We start from the raw sequence: 20589 nt of genomic DNA, 5'->3' as shown, positions 1-20589 counted from the left end.
GGGTTCCAAAAAGCCAACCTGGGCTATTATAGAGCAAAATTTCCCTTTCTGTCATTTTTTTTTTCATTTCCTTGTTTTCAGCTAAAGCAAAGTGAAGCAAATGCAGATACAAAGGAGAAACTTCCACTGCGTCTACGCATCTTTGAAAAATTTCCAAACAGGCCACAAATGGTGAAAATCTCCAAGCTTCCCTCAGATTTCACAGTTCCAAAAATAAGGTATAAAAATTTTTCTTTTATTAGTAGCTGTCTAAACTTGTCTGGTGTGATGTAGCACCCAAAATATTTTAAATATTTTGCTTATGGTTTAGTCAGGTCATATAGAAAATCTAGTACAATATGATTGCAAAGTGTATTGTTGTTTCTCCACTCCCGTTTGGATTTTAGATTCTTGGCTGACATAAACAACTAGCAGTCTAATCAATTCTCTTGTAGCTTTTTAAAGGTAAGGTCAACTGGCAGCAAATAATTAGAAGGGATAACTGGCCATCCACTTACTCTGTGGTGACCTTGTCTTCTCTTTGGATTCATGCAATTTAACACTTTCCTGTAAAACTCACCTTAACAAAGGATCAGATCCTCTGTTGGCTACTAGATAATCAGTTGTAGTACAGCTACTCTTGGTGTCCTCCCAAAAACAGCTTATTGGAAGGGTGCTCTAGCACATACAGGCTGTAGTGACTGCTGAAACAGCACAGGCTGTCCAAGCAGGTCCTGTGGTTGTGCCCATTCCAGTATCCCCACCAAATGCATGCTAGGAGAGAGGATAGTGTGAAAGATAGTTGTCATTGTTCTGTGTCTCCTAAGGTTATGTTTATTTTTATTAAACTCACAAGGAAGGTAATGCAACTAATTTGACTGGTTTATATAATCTTAGCTTAGTGAAAGGAATAATGCTGGTCAGGAGAGCCAGGAAAAAACAACCTTGCAGACCTCAAAGAAGCAGTCATAGATGTTTTGCTTCTAGTATCAAAATACTGTCTGGTTATATATGGAGGACATTCTTCTAGTCTTAGTCTTTTTTGGCATGCAATCATGCTAACCACTGAAGAAGACTTTGTACTATCACTTGCAAACCCTATCTTTAAATCTGAAGCAATTGTACTATGTACAATAGCTCTCCAGATAAAAATTAGTTTAGATATAGTCAAGTTACACTGAAAATATAGCAACTTGAAATACAGCAAGACATAGGTACATTTGTTGTAAACGGAAATGCTTCTACTTTTTAAACATGGCATATGTGAGGCACAGAATTGCTGAAGGGCCTTGATACTGTCATTCAAAGCAGTTATATGAACAGATGTTGTTTGAAATATTGAAGACTTTCTTGCAGCGAGTATGTTTCCTTTGGATTATATCAGCATTTGATTTACATTGAAGTAACAAATTGCTGCTTAATGAGCTCAAAAGAGCTGAAAACTGCAAAAGACACTTCAAATATTTAGCATTTTAGTTGGTAGATAAATAAATAAAAGATTTATTATTACAAGGAATAAAATTATTTTCTTCAAAGCTACATGCAAGCTGCTCACCTCTCAATACAGTTATGGATTACTTTAATAAATGCATTTCAGTTTTGTAGTTTGTTTCTGTCCATGTATATATTTACAAAGCAGTAAAACTTTTTCTTGTGGTTTATCCATGTTAGCACTAATGAGTTGTGGCATGTCATAAAGAAAACCAAATATTAACTCTTCCTGTGTATTTAATTCATCAATATCTTCTATTTTTTAACAAGGGAAAGTTTTATGAAGCAGTTTATTGATCGCCAGCAACAAGACACCAGCTGTTTATTGCGAAGACTTCCTTCAGCATCTTCTTCCTCATGTGACCACTCTAAAAGATCAGCAATTGAAGAAAATAAATATATTGATCAAAAGGTAAATCAAGAGTATATGTCTTTTCTTAGTTTTTGTGAGGAAAGACCTAAGATTACTCATTTTCTCAAACTACATAAAAAGGAAAACAAGCTGGGATGACTGAACACAGTATAAAAGGCTATATTTTATTCAGCTTTAAAAAGACATCACAGCAGATCCTCATTTGCTTTAACTTTTCCTATCTCCTTTGACTTTAAAATTCAAAATCTAATATATATTTTGCTCAATGCATCCATCCCACTAAACTGTTTTTTAAGTAGTTTTGCTGTTAGTCATTGAGAAACTAATGGAAAATTAAAGCTTGTAAATATCGCATTGGATTTTCGAGTGCCTGTTTTACTAACAGTGCTAACCACAGAGTGCAATCAGCATAAAAAACCCAAAATCTTGAATACTACGTGAGATCAACTTTTACTTAACTTACTAATACAAGAAAGATAACAAATGATTAGTAGGGATTAACAACGATTTTATATTAACAGCTTTAAAGGCAATGTGTCTAATCATTACTACAAGAGAATAAATATAGTAATTAAGAAAGATGCATCATCATTAGTTGCCCTATTCTGATCATCCAGATCTGCAGTTGCCGAGGATTTGGAGAGCCTTCCCAGATAATTGGGATGTCCTAACTTACCAGTCAGAGGTGAGGTTGTCAAAGTCACTGCAAGAGGGTCCAGCTTTTATATTGTTAAATAAACAACTTAGATCATTCTAAAACTGCAGAATCTCTGGTCTCAGCTGCCTGTTGCTCCCCCTCAAGAACCTTTGGCCATAGCTTAAGAAGGGAGATAAGGAGACAGCTGGATATCTCTTATCTCTAAACTAAGGGGGCTTTTGAGGTGCAACATTCCTTCATAGTTCTCCTTTCACACAGTGTTCATGCTTGTGCTGATTGATCAGCCAGGGATTGTTGCTCTTTTTTTCACCTCCAGTGTAAGCTAGAGGAGCTGCAATTAAGATGGCATAGCCCAATCCTACCAATAATGCAACTATGATGCATTTTCTCACCCTCTATGTATTAAAAATAGCACAATTCTACCGATAACAGCAATGTGAGAAGTTACAGATTAAATAGTACACATAGCAATCATCTATAGGTCACCTATTTTGTTTTAGACCTGTTGGTCAGGCTGTGTCACTTCAGTCACTTTTTACTGTTACAACACTTCCCTGAAGCACAGTCGCTGTGTAATCACTAATCTAATTAATAATCTAATTATTCAGAGGCTTTGCTGTAGGCCTGAGAATCACAAGAAAACTGATGCTGAACATATATGTTGGGGACCCATTGTCTTAACGGCTGCTAGACTCCCAGCTGGACTGGCAGGAATGCTTGGGTTTGAAAAATGTCAGGGCTTTTTGGAATTATGATGATGCAACACCAGTAAACCCATATGATTTTTGGCACCTTGCAAAACTACTATCTATTCACTATCATTTCTTGGTCACGTGTACTATTGTCTAAGTTATCAGTGACATTTTAACAGACAAAAGTCCTTTCATTATTCATAATAGAGTGCTTGAATCCTGTTTGAATATTAACATCAGAGGGTTGTAAATACTTTTTAATTTACAGACTCATAGAATAGTTTTGGTTGGAAGGGACCTTAAAGATCTTATAGTTTCAACCTCCCTGCGATGGGCAGAGACAAGTCACACTAGATCAGGCTGCCCAAATCACAGATAAGGAAAAGAAGGGGGGTACACATTGTAGTAGCACAGTATAACTGTAGCTTTCCCAGTGTGTGGTTTGCAGCTATAACTCAGGACAGTATGTGTACAGGCAGGAAGCAGAGTTGGGGAAAACAATACTCTTCTGATAATGGTTGAAAAGAGACAATTTGCAAACTACTGTTAATTTCCATCCCTGTTTCTGTGCAAAAACCTGTTCTTGTGGTTGATGTGTCATATGGCATTAGTAAGCCAAAGCCTGAGTAGTAAGCAAGGCCTGAAAGGGAGATCTGTGGTAAAATATTATTTGTCCAGCAAGGAAGGTCATAGAAGAGAATCAGACCTAAATGGATATAATCTACTCTAACAAGCACGGCAGAAAAATTGGATAAGCTATTAAATGACAAGCCTAGGGCTAAGCAGAACTATGTTGAAAATAATGAAGTGATGAACCTCAATCACCATGCCAGGGAAATCAGACTACAATCTTACCATGTAATGAGGAGATGTATAGAGACCTAAAACTTCTCCCAGCCACTCAGGTAAGTCCACAGTATGTGATGCAGAGCTGTGCAGTGATTCAGTAGATCTGTATACATGAATGTATTTTAAGTATATTAAATTGCAATCTTAAGTCCTACTGCCTGCTGTTCACAAAAGTGAATCCTTGTTGTGTTTGAAGATAGGTGAATACACAGCACAGTTTATTCATTGAGATCTTGCAATATGAAAACAGGATGCTGCATTCTTTTCAAATTTTCACTTCCCTCCAAGAGCAAATAAGCATGATCTGAGTTTCATTTTTCAATTAACTGTTTGCAAATTGGTTTTGCACTATTCAACCTGCTTTAAGCACATACTTTTGGATTCTCATGCCTCAGGGGCAGAATCAATGGTGAGTAATATTTCTGATAAATGTAGTTTAAAACAAGGTATTTATGCGTTTCTATTAAGAGGGAGAAAGCACTAGGTTGGATTTTGTAAAAGTAATTACTCTGCTTTTCTATAGTTACAGTTGCCAAGGCAACTTCACTTTTCTTTGAACAAATCTTCTTAAATATATCTTATCCTTAAAACAAGCTTGGAATGATTGGTTGGACTTAATATAAACCATGCATGCATAGTTTACTTTTCTCTGTAAAAAGATGAAACCGGATCAAATATTTTACTGATCCCAGTGCCTAGCAGGATGCTCCTGATTGCAGTGTGATGGCTTCAGAAACCTTTCACAATTTTTTTGCATTATAGCTGATGAAAAAAATAAGATGGAATAAAAAAGTGAGATTCTGCTGGCAGATTTGACTCTGTCCTTCCTTTGTGGTGCCTGAACTGAAGCCAATTCCTCCATTTTATCCTGGACTCGTGTCAGTATTTCTGCATTCCACAGCTGCTGAAGTGATAGGATGTACTTAATACATACATTTCCTTATTTCCACTTCAGCAACATTCTTTTTTTTTTTCTTTCTCTACAAATCTCTGACTGTATATATGTGGAGTTGGTTTTGTGTTCAAAATCAATCCAAACCATAATTTATGATGATCAGTATTTTTTTCTTTTATATAATGGGTCTAGTAAGTCATTTTAGTGTTATTTCCTTGAAAAGAAGTTGTAAAAGACAAGTAGATTTTCACTGTGTACTTTCTTTTTAAAGGTATTTTACCTTCCCAAATTAACTGAAAAATTATTTATTCATGTATATTACCATAACCATGACAGCACTTGATTTGAGATTATTTTCATCTATTGCAAATCAGAAGAACAACTTTGGAAAACAGATTTCTCTGCTATTCTCTGTTTTTTCTAGTCAAGCCTGAGAACTCCGGAAATTTTTCTAACTTCCAAATTTATGAACTATTAAAGATAGGAAATCACTTTAAGATACCTAAATGCCCTTTACTTTTTATACATCCCCTAAGAGTTCTTTCCTAATGTGTGGGGTCTGAGTGAGTGCATGGAGATAGTTCGTGCTATGTTCATTCTTCCACATCCAATACCAGCAACACCTGGGCTATCTCAGTTACAGCTGCTTGATAGGCAGATTAGCATGATGCTTTGCTTGAGATATTTATGATTATCTGTAGCTTTGTGTGCACGACTGGGATTCTCTGAATTTAACACTGCTGGAAATGCAGTATGATCACTCTTTGTTCTCTGCTTGAGGTCCTGCTGAGCGAATTTTCTTAATCTTGCCACAGACTTCCTCTGCTGCATGCTAAGCTAGTTTATCCTGATATAGTCTGCAGGCCATGAGTTGTAGAGCTCTGGATCTAATCAGAGAGACCAAGACTGTCTGGGTTGGTGAGGATACCCCTGTTGCAGTAGAAAATACCATGAAGATACTTTCTTGTGAAAGAGGGAAGGCTGCTCAGAAAAAGTGCGAGTATAAGAAGACAGCAATAAAATTAATGGGGGAAGTATCTGCAGAAAGGGTTAAAAAATTAATATTAATTTGGGCAATAAAATTAACATTGTAGATGTGGTAAAAGAGAAGTTTTAGAGACAGAGGAGGAAGTGTTCTTTTATCCTTCCACATTTGTATGAAAATCATTCATGGTAAGCTGGGAATTTCCTTAGCCACCCAGTATTTCAGTAAATTCTTGTACAGGGGAGCTGGATGAAATATGGAAACAAATGATTTTTGTTTTAGTGGGTGGATGAAAGGAAATGCAGTTTGGAGAAAATAAAGGTATCTTACTATAGTGGCTGTCACAAGAGCCTGAGGAATAGTTATAGAAAGTTTTTAGGAGACAAAGAAACTAAATGAAATGCAGATTTTAAAACAAATCAAGTGTCAAATAAAATACAGCTGAGTTGGCTGTGGAGCATTGGCCTTGTCTTCTTAACTTCAAGAGTAGGATCAGAGATGCACAGAAACACCTCGGAATGCTTTCCTAAGAAACGTACAACTTTTAACAAACCTTGCAGAAAGCTGTGAGGAGAACAACCCTGAACTGATTACTTATCTTTGGCCACAAAACACATCAAATTGCTGTTAAGGTAAAATTCAAAACTGACAGGCTCAGGAGATGAATTTGAAAATGCCTATGGCTCAATATGTACAGATACCTATTGTCATGCTTACAGCAGAGGTGCAACAGGAGTGAAATACAAAACAAAGCTAAAGAGCTTTTAATACATCCATGCATTTTATAGTTCAGAATTTGATCATCTCCCATTTAATTGAAGGAATATAAGCAAGCCAACCTTCTGATTTCTGCATTTTTAACATTAATTGGATAGTATCAAACATATTTTCTCTGTACTGTCCTCTTTATCATCCTTTTCCCTCTCTGTTTCCTTCCACATGTATGAGTTTTGGTTTTACCTCTGCAAGCAATGATATCAGTAGCCATTCCTTTTTCCCATGGTAGCAAGATCCATCATTAAGGTCTAGCTGCTGTGAAAGCTCAACCTTCCACACCATATGCCTCTCCTGCTGATTCCTGAGTTACAGCAGAATGTATGCACCTGTATGACAGGAGGACATGGTCAGAAAGTGACAGCTGAGCTCAGAGGTAGCCAGAGCCATTACTATGGAAGCCAATGAATATTAAGCAGCAGACTTCACGCTGGATTCTGCATTCTTTAGGTAGTCAGTGCAGAGAATAGAGCACCAAGGTAATATGTTAACAATGACCTGTATTGCCTTGCAGGTGGGTTGCTGAGTTTTGCACCCGTTTGTTTTTTTTTCCCTATTTGGCTTGATTCCCAGATACGATCCTGCTGATAACCAGTGAAGTTAGATGGGATGGAATACAAACATCAACGCTATTATAAGCCTCCTCCAGGAAGGGTCTGAATGGCTCCCTGGAGATCAGTGCCCTCCTATTTATGTAGAAATTGTTGTCTCTCAACACCACAGGGGAAGTTTATGATTTTATCTGCTTACAATTTCACACACAAATTGAATGAACAAGATTGCCCACAACTTTTAATGCATGTTTGGTTAACATCATAGATACTCCATTTGTGAGCTGCTGAGACATGCGACCTATTCTTGATAAGATCTTGTTGTTTAATCTGGCAATTTGTTCCAGCATGTCTTTTCCTGATCTGTGCTCAGCTTCTTACATTAGCTATTCTGTTTCTTGCAAGAAGAACCATGAGTATTCTTAAAGGACTTCTCCTTTCAGAAAGTATTTGTAACTGTAAAACATGAAATAGCTTTTCAACTTTTCTAAGGCGTAGCTTTTTTTTTATTCAAGACAAGAATGTCCCAAGATATCTTTCAGAAAATTATCAGGTATGAAGACATTCTCATAAACTTTACTTGTATTTTTTTCCTTCTTAGAAAAGAAAAAAAAAAAAGAATAGAATATTTATTCATAAATTGTCATTTCTAGAATTTCTACTTCTTATTGTAATAAACTTCAGTCCTGAGCTAATCAGCCTCATCTGAACTTTACTTTGGACAGTCCATTGTGCAAGGTACAATGTAGGCACAAAAAGTACAACAGTATTCTGTTGTGTTCCTGATTATTCTTTTCTCTAAGTAATTTGAAAGAATAATTATAGCGCATTAATTTTGAATACACCAAAATCCTATAAAGTATAATTTCACATTAATTCCATGTAGAAAGTATTATTTATTTTAAATGCTAATAAATGCTGCATTTTTTCTGAAGTAATTCTTGCAGAAACTTGTGTAGAAGTATCAACAATAGTCATTCAAACTTGGTCTTGATCTCCTTTTACTGAATGTCTGAGAACTCTCCTATAATGTCAATTTCTTTATATCAGTTGTTAATTAAACACGGCTGAATGCTTCAGTCTTACGTATTTATGTCATTCACAAGATATTGCCGAAATCTTTCTAACTATAATACTCAGAAAAGTCATTAAAACAATCTACCTGCTGTAATAAGAATGGTTATGCATCCAGCATTTTTTGCTCATTACAGTCTTTATTTTCAAAGAAGATTATTTTTGTCCCATGTCTGCTCTCATCAGATTGTTATAATGAATTTGATATATGTAAATTCTGTAATGTATTTCAGATATTCTGAAAATTAATCAGGAGATCTCTTTGCCTACTTTGCAATTTTTAAAGATTTCATTTATTTTTAGATAAAATGGATGTGTAACAGTGTCCCTATGTCTAAATAATCAATTTATAGAAGAATGCACTTCCTCATTAAGTATTTCACCACATACACATTTCAGCTGGTAATGTTTAACTTTTGTGACTGTGTCTGCCTTCAGAGCAGAAAACACAGAACTGCAATAGTAACAAGACTGTGCTTGTTGTGGCCCGTCTCTGACTTCTGATAATTTTAAATTGCTTTTTCACAAGGGTTTGATGCAAAGACTCTGAAGATGCAGTAAGACACAAGGGGCTGATCATATGCTTTCTGTTTCTTCTAACAAAATTCAGACATGGCAAAAATTTTATTGCTGCTGTATTTTAACAGAAAAGAGTGTGTATTGGTTTGGAATGAAAAGAGAGGCATGGAGGTGGTAGAACATCTCTCCTATGAGGATAGGCTGCAAGAGTTGTGGTTGTTCAGGTTGGAGAAGAGCAGGCTCCAGGGATGCCTTATTATGGCCTTTTAGTATTTCAAGGTGGTTTATAAGAGAGATGGGAACAGACTTTTTGGTGGGGTCTGTAGCAGTAAGAAAAAAGGTAAGGATTTTAAACTGAAAGAGGGTACATTCAGGCTAGATACAAGGAAGGATTTTTTTATGATGAGGGAGATGAAACACTGGAACAGGTTGCCCAGAGAGGTGGTAGATGCTCCGTCTCTGAAAATATTCAAGGTCAGGTTTGACAGGGCTCTGAGCCACCCGATCTAGTTGAAGATATCCTAGTTTATTTCATAGGGGTTGGATTAGATAACCTTCAAAGGTCCTTTCCAACCCAGACCATTCTATGATTCTATGAAAAACTTACCCATTAAACCACTGGAAGTAAAAAACTCAGATATGCCAAAGGGAAAAACACAACCATAGTACAACAAGATATAGAAGAGAGGGGTTCTCCTCCCTTCCTGGAGCTGCTCCACTACGTGTCTGAGGTAGACTGTTATATATATAAAGCTTGTCAGGGTTGTATTAGTATGCCAATATTAGCCTTATTCACATTCTCACACTTAATTGAAAAAGACTCTTGATTATGAAAGGACAGGTAGATTTTCCAGACCAGTAGTCATCTAATTAGAAGAACATGGCTTTCCTGAAGAGATAGGCAGCAATCAAGGGCTGCAAAAAGAATTAAGGCCATTTCAGGTCAATGACTCCCAAGACTTAAGAAGATTATGCCCACTTCTCATTCTAGACACCTGATCAAAAGGGACAGCCCTTGACTCCTGGTGGCACTTAATCTAGTCCTAAACCACTTTCTTGACTGTTTAGCAAGCCTGTTTCTTATATAGGACAGCCTCACCAAGGGCCATATTTTCAAAGTTCAAATGAAAATAGTTCTGCTTTGAGAGAGAGAAATGGATTAGGTGAGCTCTAGAGGTCTCTTGTAACTGCATCCTTTATGATTCTGTAGGCATTACGCAAAGTTTTCAAAAGAGCTTAAGAAATTCCCTACTGATCTCTGTAGGACTTAGTCACTTAACCTGCTTAAATTCTTTTGAAGAATTTGTTAGGTACCTACCAAAAACTTGCAATTTGGAATTCCATCACTCTTCATATTTTTGTCACATTCATTTTGATAGAGTTTGATCTCATCAAGGCAAGTATGCATAGGCAGAAGGCTCTCAAACAAATAATAATGTATGAATTTGAGAGGCTACACAGCAAACTCCTGTGAATCAAAGAATCACCAGGTTGGAAAAGACCCACCGGATCACCGAGTCCAACCATTCCTATCAAACACTAAACCATGCCCCTCAAGCGCCTCGCCCACCCATCCCTTAAACACCTCCAGGGAAGGTGACTCAACCACCTCCCTGGGCAGCCTGTTCCAGTGCCCAATGACCCTTTCCATGAAAATTTTTTTCCTAATGTCCAGCTTAAACCTCCCCTGGTGGAGCTTGAGGCCATTCCCTATCCTGTATTTAATGGAATGCTCAAGCTTTAAATAGATTCTGCCCAAATAGTTTCTCGCTGCTTCCTAAAAATCACTCTGATACGTTGCTTATTGAACTGATTCTTCATATTTTCCCTAGAAGCTGTACATGTTTAAATAACTATATAATACCTAACAATCTGTTCATTCTGCAAGTCTACATAAACCATCAACTGGTATCTAACAAATTCCAAACTGAAGCAGAAGTTTTGGATTACTTTTTTCCCCTTATTTGGAATTTCTGGCATTGTACAAAAGACTATTCCGATACAGTCCTGCAGTTGCCTATAAGCAATTGCTATTAACAGCACTAAGCTAAAATTCCTAGTTTTCACATAAGACAATAAATTGCCCTAGAGAAGTGTATCTCATACACTTTTTCTTTCCATTGTCAACCAAACATTTCAGACATTTATATCTCATTACATACTTATGACCTTGTCTTGCCTTATGTGGCAGAACACCCACCTCTTCTGCCAACTCTGCGGTGGTCTGATTCAAAAATAATGTACTACATCACCACAGTTTTTACTTGTTGACAGCATACAATTCTCTGTCAAGTTCTGGTTGAAAACAATTGCTTTGTGAAGTGCTTGCTGAGATTTGTGCACAAACATGTCACTAGGAAAATATATCAAAACCTCAACAATGAATAGCTTTTCTCAAAACTTAAAACCACTGAGCCATATCTTAGCTGTTACGAATTGGCATAGATCCCCTGAAGTCAGAAGTGCTGTGCCAATACACCTAGGCTGTAGAACTGATCCACAATCATTAACTGTCACCGAGCAAATTTACAGTCCCACATTACTTTGCTTTTAATCTTATGCCAACTAATTTCTTTTTCCAGAATAGAAAGCCCGGATTTTTTCACATAGACTACTAAATAAGTATTACCATTTAAAATGTCTGCAGTACCTTTTCAAAGCAGCGGGTGGCACTTGCAGAGCAACAATGTTCTGTGGTTTAGCTTCGTTTACAACATTTACAGTGGTTTATTGCTCTTTGTCATTTTGGACAAATGAGTTTTTATAGGATATAGCATTCAGATTGAGTTCACACTGACTGGACTGAGTCATTTTGGCTGCCTGTAGTCTGTCCTGCCAACAGCAGCAGTGAAGGGTGCCAGCACTTGTGGAAAAGGCATGATCTGCAGATCTCCTAATTTTGTATCTACTGGCATATCTGTGTAAATATACTCAAAGCAATGTCGGATCCAAGGCATGAGTTTTATTCATGGCTTCATAGGAGGACAAGCTTTCCATCTAAAACTTTTTCACCCAGGAAATAGTATTATTGGTAATTTGCTTACCTGCCACAGCTGTTCCTTAAAGATTAAAGTAACCTGTAGGATTTCTTTAAAATGTGTTATTGAAAACATATTTAACAGTAATCAGGTGCTCTTAGGTGATTCCAGGATGTTTTCTCATGTTAAAAAAAAACTGCAGAAGGCTATAAGGCACTGTTGTTTCTGTACTGGGTATACTTATAGGCTGCATAAAAAAGTCGATAAGTAAATAAATAAATAAATAATGGCTAATAAAGATACACTGCAAGTGTCCTCAAAGTATGTCATGATCTGTAATAAAAGACCCAGCAGGCTCAACAGATATACACTAAAATAACCTCAGCAGTGTATAATGCACTTATTAATTCCACATAACTGGATCAAGTAATGTCTTTTGCACATTAACACTGTTAATAATTTCCTCTGCAACATCCAAGGACTCAGCAGTTATCAGGAGTTTTAATTGCCAGCCTCCTTCTACAGCAGAATGCTACATATAGAAATTATTAAACAAAATATCGATCATCACCACCATTTTCTGTTTGTACAGTTCCATTGCATTTGCTGGTGTGCTATGCAAATTTGGAACATTAAATGGGAAGCAATGTTTTATGCCTCCAATAGAGAAATAGAGACACATTTTGAAAGTCTATAGTAATGTTTGATTTTCTTCAACACGCATATTGACATATACACGTTGCTCCTTGACTGACTGCTGGCTCTTTTAAATGTGAGAAACTGGTGAATCATGCATATTTAAAATATTCTCTTGTATTGCTGCTTCTGCATATATTGAACTTAAGATCAATTCATCAGGGTTCTGCTGAAGCAAGGACTTCTAGGTCCTAAAGAGCAGTGAGAACCATCATCTTCCAAAGCTGTAATCTTTGGATGTGTCTGGGTTGCATTATCCATTCTGTTTTGGACCACTGAGATCCATAGGCATCAAAATGTAGGTTCTTGTGCATGTTCATATATTGCTGGATTAAAGGACTGGATACCTGGTTCCAGTCTGGATTCCATCACAATGCAGAGGTAGAAAGGATGTTAACAAACCTTCCAAACTACTCCTAAGCCTCAGACATTGGGTACACTTGGACTAGGGTCAACGCCCAAGTACTGCCTCAGGAACAAGTTTTACAGCAAGTCCTTCCGAAAAAAAGTGCAGGAAAAGTAAATGCACTTTTTTTGGCACAAATAACCTGGTGCAACACCCTACGTTCTGGTCCCTTTCCCCACTCCCATGCCCTCTTAGGCATTTATTTGTTTAAGCATCACGGAATGAAATTGATGAACAGCTTTGTCAGAAGAAACTAGAACCCCGTCTTTTCTCCACCTTCTTAGTGGCTCGAGACGTGGGCTCCTTCTTACTGCTTCACTTCATCTCTCTGGCTCTGTGGGTGTTGCAAATCTGGCTGTGTGGTGGCCAAATACTAGAGTACAGGGCTGCACCCTGCAAGTTTCCATCAGACTACTAGGATGTTCATTGAAGGCATCAAGAACACAGTGTCAAATAATTGCAAGGGAGGCATGCAAGGGATTTAGCAGTACGCTTTTATGGAAGACATCAGCCACTGCCTCCGTCTTTGTTAGTCTTGCTGCCTAGAGGGAGGATTCAGCAGTCTTTGGTAGATGAACGTGCCAGATGTAAGTAGCCCTTGGCCTAGACCTGCTAACAGCTTTTCTTCGTTGCTGGCACTAGATGGTTTAACACTTGGCTTGGGGAAGCACTATCTGTTCCAGTGCCCAGCCTCCTTGTAAAGTCTGTCAAGAAGTCAACTCTTCACTCCCACTTTCCCAGGCCACATTCCCTCGTTGACAGCCTGGGTGAATTTCCCTGCTTGGGCTGCTTGCTTAATGCTGAGGTGTTCTGACACCTGTTTTAAACACCTAATAGAAGTGGTCTGTGCCATATAGGAAGCTGTAGAAAATTTCAGGAAAAAATTAATTGCCCCAGCTTTTTTTCTGAAATCAAATGAGCAAAGACTGGATATTTGAAAGGAAATTAATGCTTTCTCTGTTTGAAATCTTTTCACTTTCTAAGATGTTAACAAGCAAAAAATTGTTATTAGAAATAAATGGGCATAACACATCAGTAGACAGCATGCTTTTTTTTCTCTGATGTTTGATGTAATTGCAATTATTCTAAAGCAATTATTTATAATAGGAAAAAACAACTGAAACAAGAAAGCTCTTTTTCTACCTTCACCATTCCCATAAGTTTGATGTTCCTAGCTGAACCCTAAAAAAATTATTGGCTAACACCTTACAAAAGGATAGGTACTGCTGTGGTTCAGATTTTTTTTTACACATTTGCAATAACATGAAAATTCAATTATCTGGGATTCCAGTTACTAAACACTGACATTAGAAGAAAAAAGATATGGAAGAGTTGACATTGCTTTCACCATTTTCACTTATGTCTAAATTCATAATAAGGTACTATGCTGATAAGTCCACTAAACCTGTGCTGAGATACTGCAACTGAGCTAAAAAACTACACAAATATGTTTTAATATATGAAATATTTACCCCTACACAATATTTAATATAATGGTGTATCTCATACTGTGATTTTCAGTTTCTTTTGGTGTTAACCATATCCAGGCAATGGAACAATTTTTTTTCATATTGAAATAGTCAACAATGCTGTTACTATTTTTTAATCTTACCTGGAATCCTAATACTTCATTTCCATTTTCAAGTTGGAGGTTCTTTTAAGAAACCCACAGAATCTCATAATAGTGGTGTTCTGAAATCGTCTATGTTCTTCTACAGGCTGTACTGAGATTGGTTAGGACTTCAGAAAGGTTAAAGGGGCCACACTTGAAGTGTTAGAAAAAAGATTGTAGTTTGCTGTTACAGATGTGTCTTAAAAAGTAATAGCCATGTTATTAAGGACAGCCAAAAGTTTTAAGGTAGTTTCCAGGCTTCTATTTTTCTTCAAAATAAGACATTTTACTGTGAATCAGACTCAATCTGAGTCTTGAGAGAAGTTCCAGCAAAATTGTTTGTTGAGTGATGCTAGATTTCAGGTAGTGTTTTAGAAATCTGTTACTTGCATCCTTAGGTCAGACACAGATCAATTAAACGAATCCGATATTTATAATAAATAGTTTTAAAGAGATGTGCTTAAAGGTCCCATTTTATGTCAATCAAAACCAGAGCACATATTGCTGGGAGCTGCTGTATCTCTCTCAGCCATTTGTTTCAAGATAATGATCTCCAAACAGTTGACAGAGTTAAGTCTTAGAAGGTGCCAGAGGCTATCTCTTCATCACAGGTTCAATTCATCAGTTAAATTCTTGAGCTCTGATTTGTTCCTTCATTTGCCGTGTTTTTTACTAATTGTTTAGGAATTAAGTGCTTATATTTTCATTTATCTCAATCCTTTCATTTAAGGCCCGGGAATTCCTTTCCACACGAGTATGACATAAAACACTATACATGACCAGAGACGAACACAAGTATGTTTTGCTCACCACAATTTTTACTGTACATTGGGGTGGGGCAAAAGGGAAAAATAGGGTAGTGAAGATGGCAAGGGCAAGAACAGGCAGGCAGGCCTGGTTTCAGGAGGAACAGGAGACCTACTTTCATCTCACCTAACAAGAAGTAATGGTTTTACGCTGAGAGAGGGTAGATTGAGATTAGTTATTAAGAAATTTTTGACTGTGATGGTGGTGGGGCACAAGTTGCCCTGAGAAGCTGTGGAATTGTTCAAGGCCAGGTTGGATGAGGGTTTGGGTAACCTGATCTAGTGGAATTTGTCCCTGCCCATGGCAGGGGGATTGGAACTGAATGATCTTTAGGGTTCCTCCCAATGCAAACTGTTCTGTGATTCTGTGATCTAAGATTTGTGAGCTGGCTCTTCAGTATAGTCAAGACATCTCCAGAACATAATCTAGCCTAGATAAAATCGGAAGTGGAGGAAGAGTAGCAAGGATCAAGACAAAGGTGTGACTTGGCCAATCAGAGAAGAAAAGAAATCTGTCATAAAGAGAATAATATTAGTGCTAGTAAACAAAACTATCTGCTATACCTCACATAGAACTAACAAAGGTTTGGGATCAGAAGACTGAAAGCTGCAAGATAAGGCTAGGCTTTTACATGTCCCTCAAGGAATTTGCTATTTATGACCATTTTGATGTTTTCTACCACACTTTTCCTGGAAAACAACACCCATGTCACAGACTGTGAAAAACAGCTTTATGACAGAGAACATTGTATGTTTAATTTGACATACACTCAGCATCATAGTGTTTTGTTGGTGTGTCAAATACATATGCTTTATTTTACAGCCATTAAAAAGTACACTCTTTTTTTTATTATTATTTTTATAGCTCCGTAAATCTGTTTTCAGCATCAGAGCAAGGAACCTTCTGGAAAAAGAGACAGCAATCAATAAAATTCTAAGGTAAGAGTCAGCAGTGATTTGATATTGTTTTGACTGTCTTCTGATTTCTCATAACCTTGTTTGTCATGAATGTTACAGTATATATAATATTTATGATAGTGTATCCTTTTGTAGTAAACTACTGCCTTCATTACCAAAGATAAATTGCTCTTTTCTCTGGATATATTATATGCTTGAACAGCAACAAGAGAGAAGTTGTTCTTCAGTATGCATTTGAATCATGTGTCATGCAGAAAGATCAATTTTCAGCTCTTTTCACATCTTCCTAAACTTTCTGTACACTAAAAAGCATAGATGACAGCTAATCATATTCCAAGTAGGAAATGTATAATGAAGATCTCAGAAATATGACTTCTATAAAAGAATTTCCTGAATGTCTTAATAATATCATTAATTTTGATACTCCATATCAAGTAAGTACTCTGCACTGTAAGTAAGTAGTGCATTCCTAAGTCTCTAAGACCCATGTCTAAAGCTACCATGTGGATAACACCATGCTGCACTCTTTTGAGCTACCTTTGGTTTTACTTTAGAGTTACTGTCATTGATATGAGGTCAATTAGCAATGCCAACAATTTAAAGATTGTTCTTTTTCTTATATTTTCTTACACTATTGTTAAAGCAGGTGCGTCTCCAGAATATTGTGAATGATTGATCTTGGGTAAATAAGCAGTATAAACAGAATCTGGGAAGTACAGCTGTGGGATTAGGTTAAGCATGGTGGTGGTTTATGAGAAGCAGTGCACTAGGAATTCAGTGTGAAGTTTCTTGAAAAGTGCCTTGTAATTACATGCCATTTGAGAAATATTACAGCTCTAGTTTTTTTTAATACTCTGTAACAATACAGCACAGGGACAACTGCAGAAAGCAATGTGAAAGGTTATATGTCTTTAAACCATGGTAATAAAAACATGAACAATTGTTAATTCAAATGAATCTCTTAGTCAAAATATTATTGAGAACTGTAAATACAAACCAGAAGGATTCCATTTTAACAAACTTAGGGCTCTATTTGTAGGTATTTCTTTCAGTTACATTAATATACCTTGATTTTACAGGCATTGCTGTCACAGATAGATCTATCAAATACAAGTCTCTTTCTCCTAATCAAAAAACTTCTAAAAATATGGTTTTAGATACAGGCAGTGTTTCAGTAAAACATTTGTAATGTAATTCTATGTTAGAGTACAACTGCTGTAATGTTATTTACACCTCTAGGATTAAAAAATGTCAGTTTGTTTGACAAGTTTCTTATACTGTACGACAAAGAAAACATGTAGACAAAGAGAATACCCCACTTCTTTATATTTAATATTTTTTTAAAAAAACATCTGTGACGTCTGACCATCTATTCTTTCTTACATAGAAGAAAAAAACCTGAGTCCTTCAGATTCAGAATTATGATGAACTCTTCTGTCAACATAAATCTTTCTTCTTTCAGAAGTCTGAAGCAGAGTGGGAGGGAAATCCAAGCAAACCATTGTCTGGACTTCATTAAGTTCTCAGAGGTACCAGGACAGAATCAGAAATCAATCCTTCCAGTTTCAATTCTACTGACTTCCACTTAATCCTTCAAAACATGGCTACTGCCAAAGTTCTGTATCTAGGAGGACCTCTCATCAGTTCACCTGAATTCCTCTGAAGAAAAGTTTCAGAGGCAGATGAAGAAACTTCATTTACTAAACAATTAATTTATTTAATTAAAGTGTTTAATCTATTAATTTGATCTACATTTACTGTGCTTTCCCATCTACTTCCTGGGTCATCAGTGATGAACTTCTGAAGAACACAGAGAAAAGGGGAGAAAATTCTGTGAAATAAAAAATACATGGGATCATATGTATTCTAATGCTTTCTTGGGATGCTTGTAAGTCGTTTACAAAGAGGCAGTCTTATTCTCCTCCTGAGAAAAAGGAACAAATACTTTATTGTTCTTTATTATTGCCTCAAAATTGCTAAATAAGCTTTGTGACATCTCCAATGTCTCTCTTACAGCATAAGAAAATTGTGTTTATGGTGTATCCGCTGAGCGTGCTGAAGGAGCATAGCCAATAGCGGGCCTGAAGACTGCCAGTGTTTCCATGTTGATGACAGTGTTACTAGTATTGATGCAGTGGAGTTCTACAGAGAAAGAAATCTTAAAGGTGCAGGAGCCAGCTGTACCCACATGCCAAAAGATACATCAGTGAGGAAGAAGAGCAGCTGAACAGAGCTTTGGCTAGAACTCAGGAAAAAAAGGACAGTTTATGACCTTTAGAAGAAGGGGCAGGCAATTCAAGAGGACTACAAGGATGTTGTGAGGTTATGCAGGGAGAAAATAAGATGGGCCAAATTCCAGCTAAACCTTAATCTGGCTCCTGCCATAAAAGAAAAAAGTGGTTGTTTTCTTGTTTCCTTCTGTAAGTCTCTAAAGGAAAAAACAAAAACATGATAAAGAAAAGCCATGGGTTATTCAGATTGCATTAATAATTCATTTTATTTTACCAGCCAAATTAAGATAATAGTATTTTTCCCCGACAGTAGTGTAGCTGTGGTGAAAATATGCATTCTGCTTGCTATTCAAGCAGTGCCTAACTGAACTAACTTTATAAAATTAAAGAGAAAAACACTAGAACACTTATCATCAGGTGAATTCCCCATGGATCTCAGGTTGTCACATTTAACCATATGTTCCCAGTTATACGGAAGAGAACTTAAAATGACTTGGTAAGGATAATTGAGGATTTTACTGAAGCAAACCATATAAATAAGACTTCAATGTGAGCACTTTTTGGGGAGAACAAGAATAAAAGGACATAGTAATACATGCAGTTGTTGCAGTTACTACGTAAGTATTCACTTATTAAAATAAAACAGAAAAACAACAGAACACTGTTATATTGGAATGAAGGAAGATAAGTGAACACTTGTTGCAGAAAGGTTGCCTCTCTAAAAAGTCCAAGCATGATCCATATGCATACACTCTGCAAGAAACCTCAGAATACCCATTAAAGGTATAGTATTTTGAATTATTGGTCAAAACATTTAATATTTTACATTAGCTCTAAGAATTCCACGTGAACACTCTGTCCACTGCTTATTTTTCAGGAGTTCCAAAGCGTGAAATAGTTTGAAGGACTTCAAAAGTTTGGACCTCGTAATTGTTCAGAGGTAATACAAACTATGTGGTACCCCAATATCGTATTGTTCTGTATGATCTTCACCTGTAGCCTGGCTTTCTGATAAACCACTAAGCCACATATTCTTTTTCAGGATATTGTATTGTATTTGTGCTTTTCGGGGCAAATTTGAAGCATGTAGTTTACAGCTGATGGACTGTTTTCAGAGTTCTGTAAAGCGAGTACAGAGTCTAGAAGCTTGACCTATTTCTTTTGTCTTCTTTTTCATAACTTCCTTATTCCTCCATAAGTGAAGAAGAACCTATCTAATATTTCATAGAGGTGGTATAAGAAGATTGAAGGAGCAATTTTACCTTCAAAAAAGGTAATTTTCCTTCATGGTAGAAGAAAGAGCAAAAGATACAGCTACAGGAAGATGTATCAAGTCAAGAAAACATTTTTTATATCCAGTTTGCAAACCACACATGATTAAATTTTTAACACGGTGGCACAAATTGTTCTGACTGTGCAATTCACCTCCAGACTACCAGATATGCCTGTGAGCTAAATGATGATCTCTATCATCTAGTTGACAGAGGTCTAGCCTGTATAGTCAGTGGAGCCCAGTGGGGTCTTAAGCTGACTGCTTTGTCTTTAGATGCCTACTGTATGATTACTTCCAAACATCATGATAGCATGATTGCACCCAAACTTTATGATAGCTGCCAAACATCATTAAATGAATTAACTGACCAAGAATTCAGTGAAGTTGTCCACATATGGACATCTAGTGATGTGTAAGATGCCAGAGGATATCCAAAACACCCTCTTGAGGACAGCAAGAAATACAGAAATTTGTAGGGGATCCATACCCTCCTGCAACAGCAGGGGGAAGCAAGGCATAAGCACATAAGTGTACATTCTCCACTCAAGTGGAGAATGCCTGGAGAGAGGCTGTCAAATGTATAGATCTATATGGTTTTTATTATACCATTAATAATCAAGTAAGCCGTCTTGTTCATTAGTCAGGTAAAGAATTTATTGCTTGAGCATTTAATATTCTTGTTTAGAGTTTATGTAACTCACTGTACAAGGAAATGAAAAGTTTATGTGCAAGTCACTTTTCCATGTCAAGAAAATAATTTCTAGCTGTTAAAAGAAGAGCACAGTAATTTATATTTACAGGAAAAAAGAGATAAGTAACCCTCTTTGTC

The 20589-nt window shown here is 36.7% G+C and overlaps 1 protein-coding gene across 1 annotated transcript in view; it reads left to right on the top strand.

Moving 5' to 3' along the window:
- The window catches only part of NALCN (sodium leak channel, non-selective), a 235677-nt gene that overhangs the window by 179087 nt on the left and 36001 nt on the right, over nucleotides 1-20589 (top strand). Inside the window, exons 16-18 of the mRNA XM_069879312.1 lie at nucleotides 82-218; nucleotides 1741-1882; nucleotides 16204-16277. Of these exons, the coding sequence (XP_069735413.1) occupies nucleotides 82-218; nucleotides 1741-1882; nucleotides 16204-16277 (353 nt within the window). The remainder of the gene's footprint in view (nucleotides 1-81; nucleotides 219-1740; nucleotides 1883-16203; nucleotides 16278-20589) is intronic.

The sequence above is a fragment of the Phaenicophaeus curvirostris genome, chromosome 1 (genome assembly GCF_032191515.1).
Source record: "Phaenicophaeus curvirostris isolate KB17595 chromosome 1, BPBGC_Pcur_1.0, whole genome shotgun sequence".
NCBI classification, from domain to species: Eukaryota; Metazoa; Chordata; class Aves; order Cuculiformes; family Cuculidae; genus Phaenicophaeus; species Phaenicophaeus curvirostris.
Note: the sequence above shows the minus strand (reverse complement) of the source record. Positions and strands in the feature narration are given on the sequence as shown.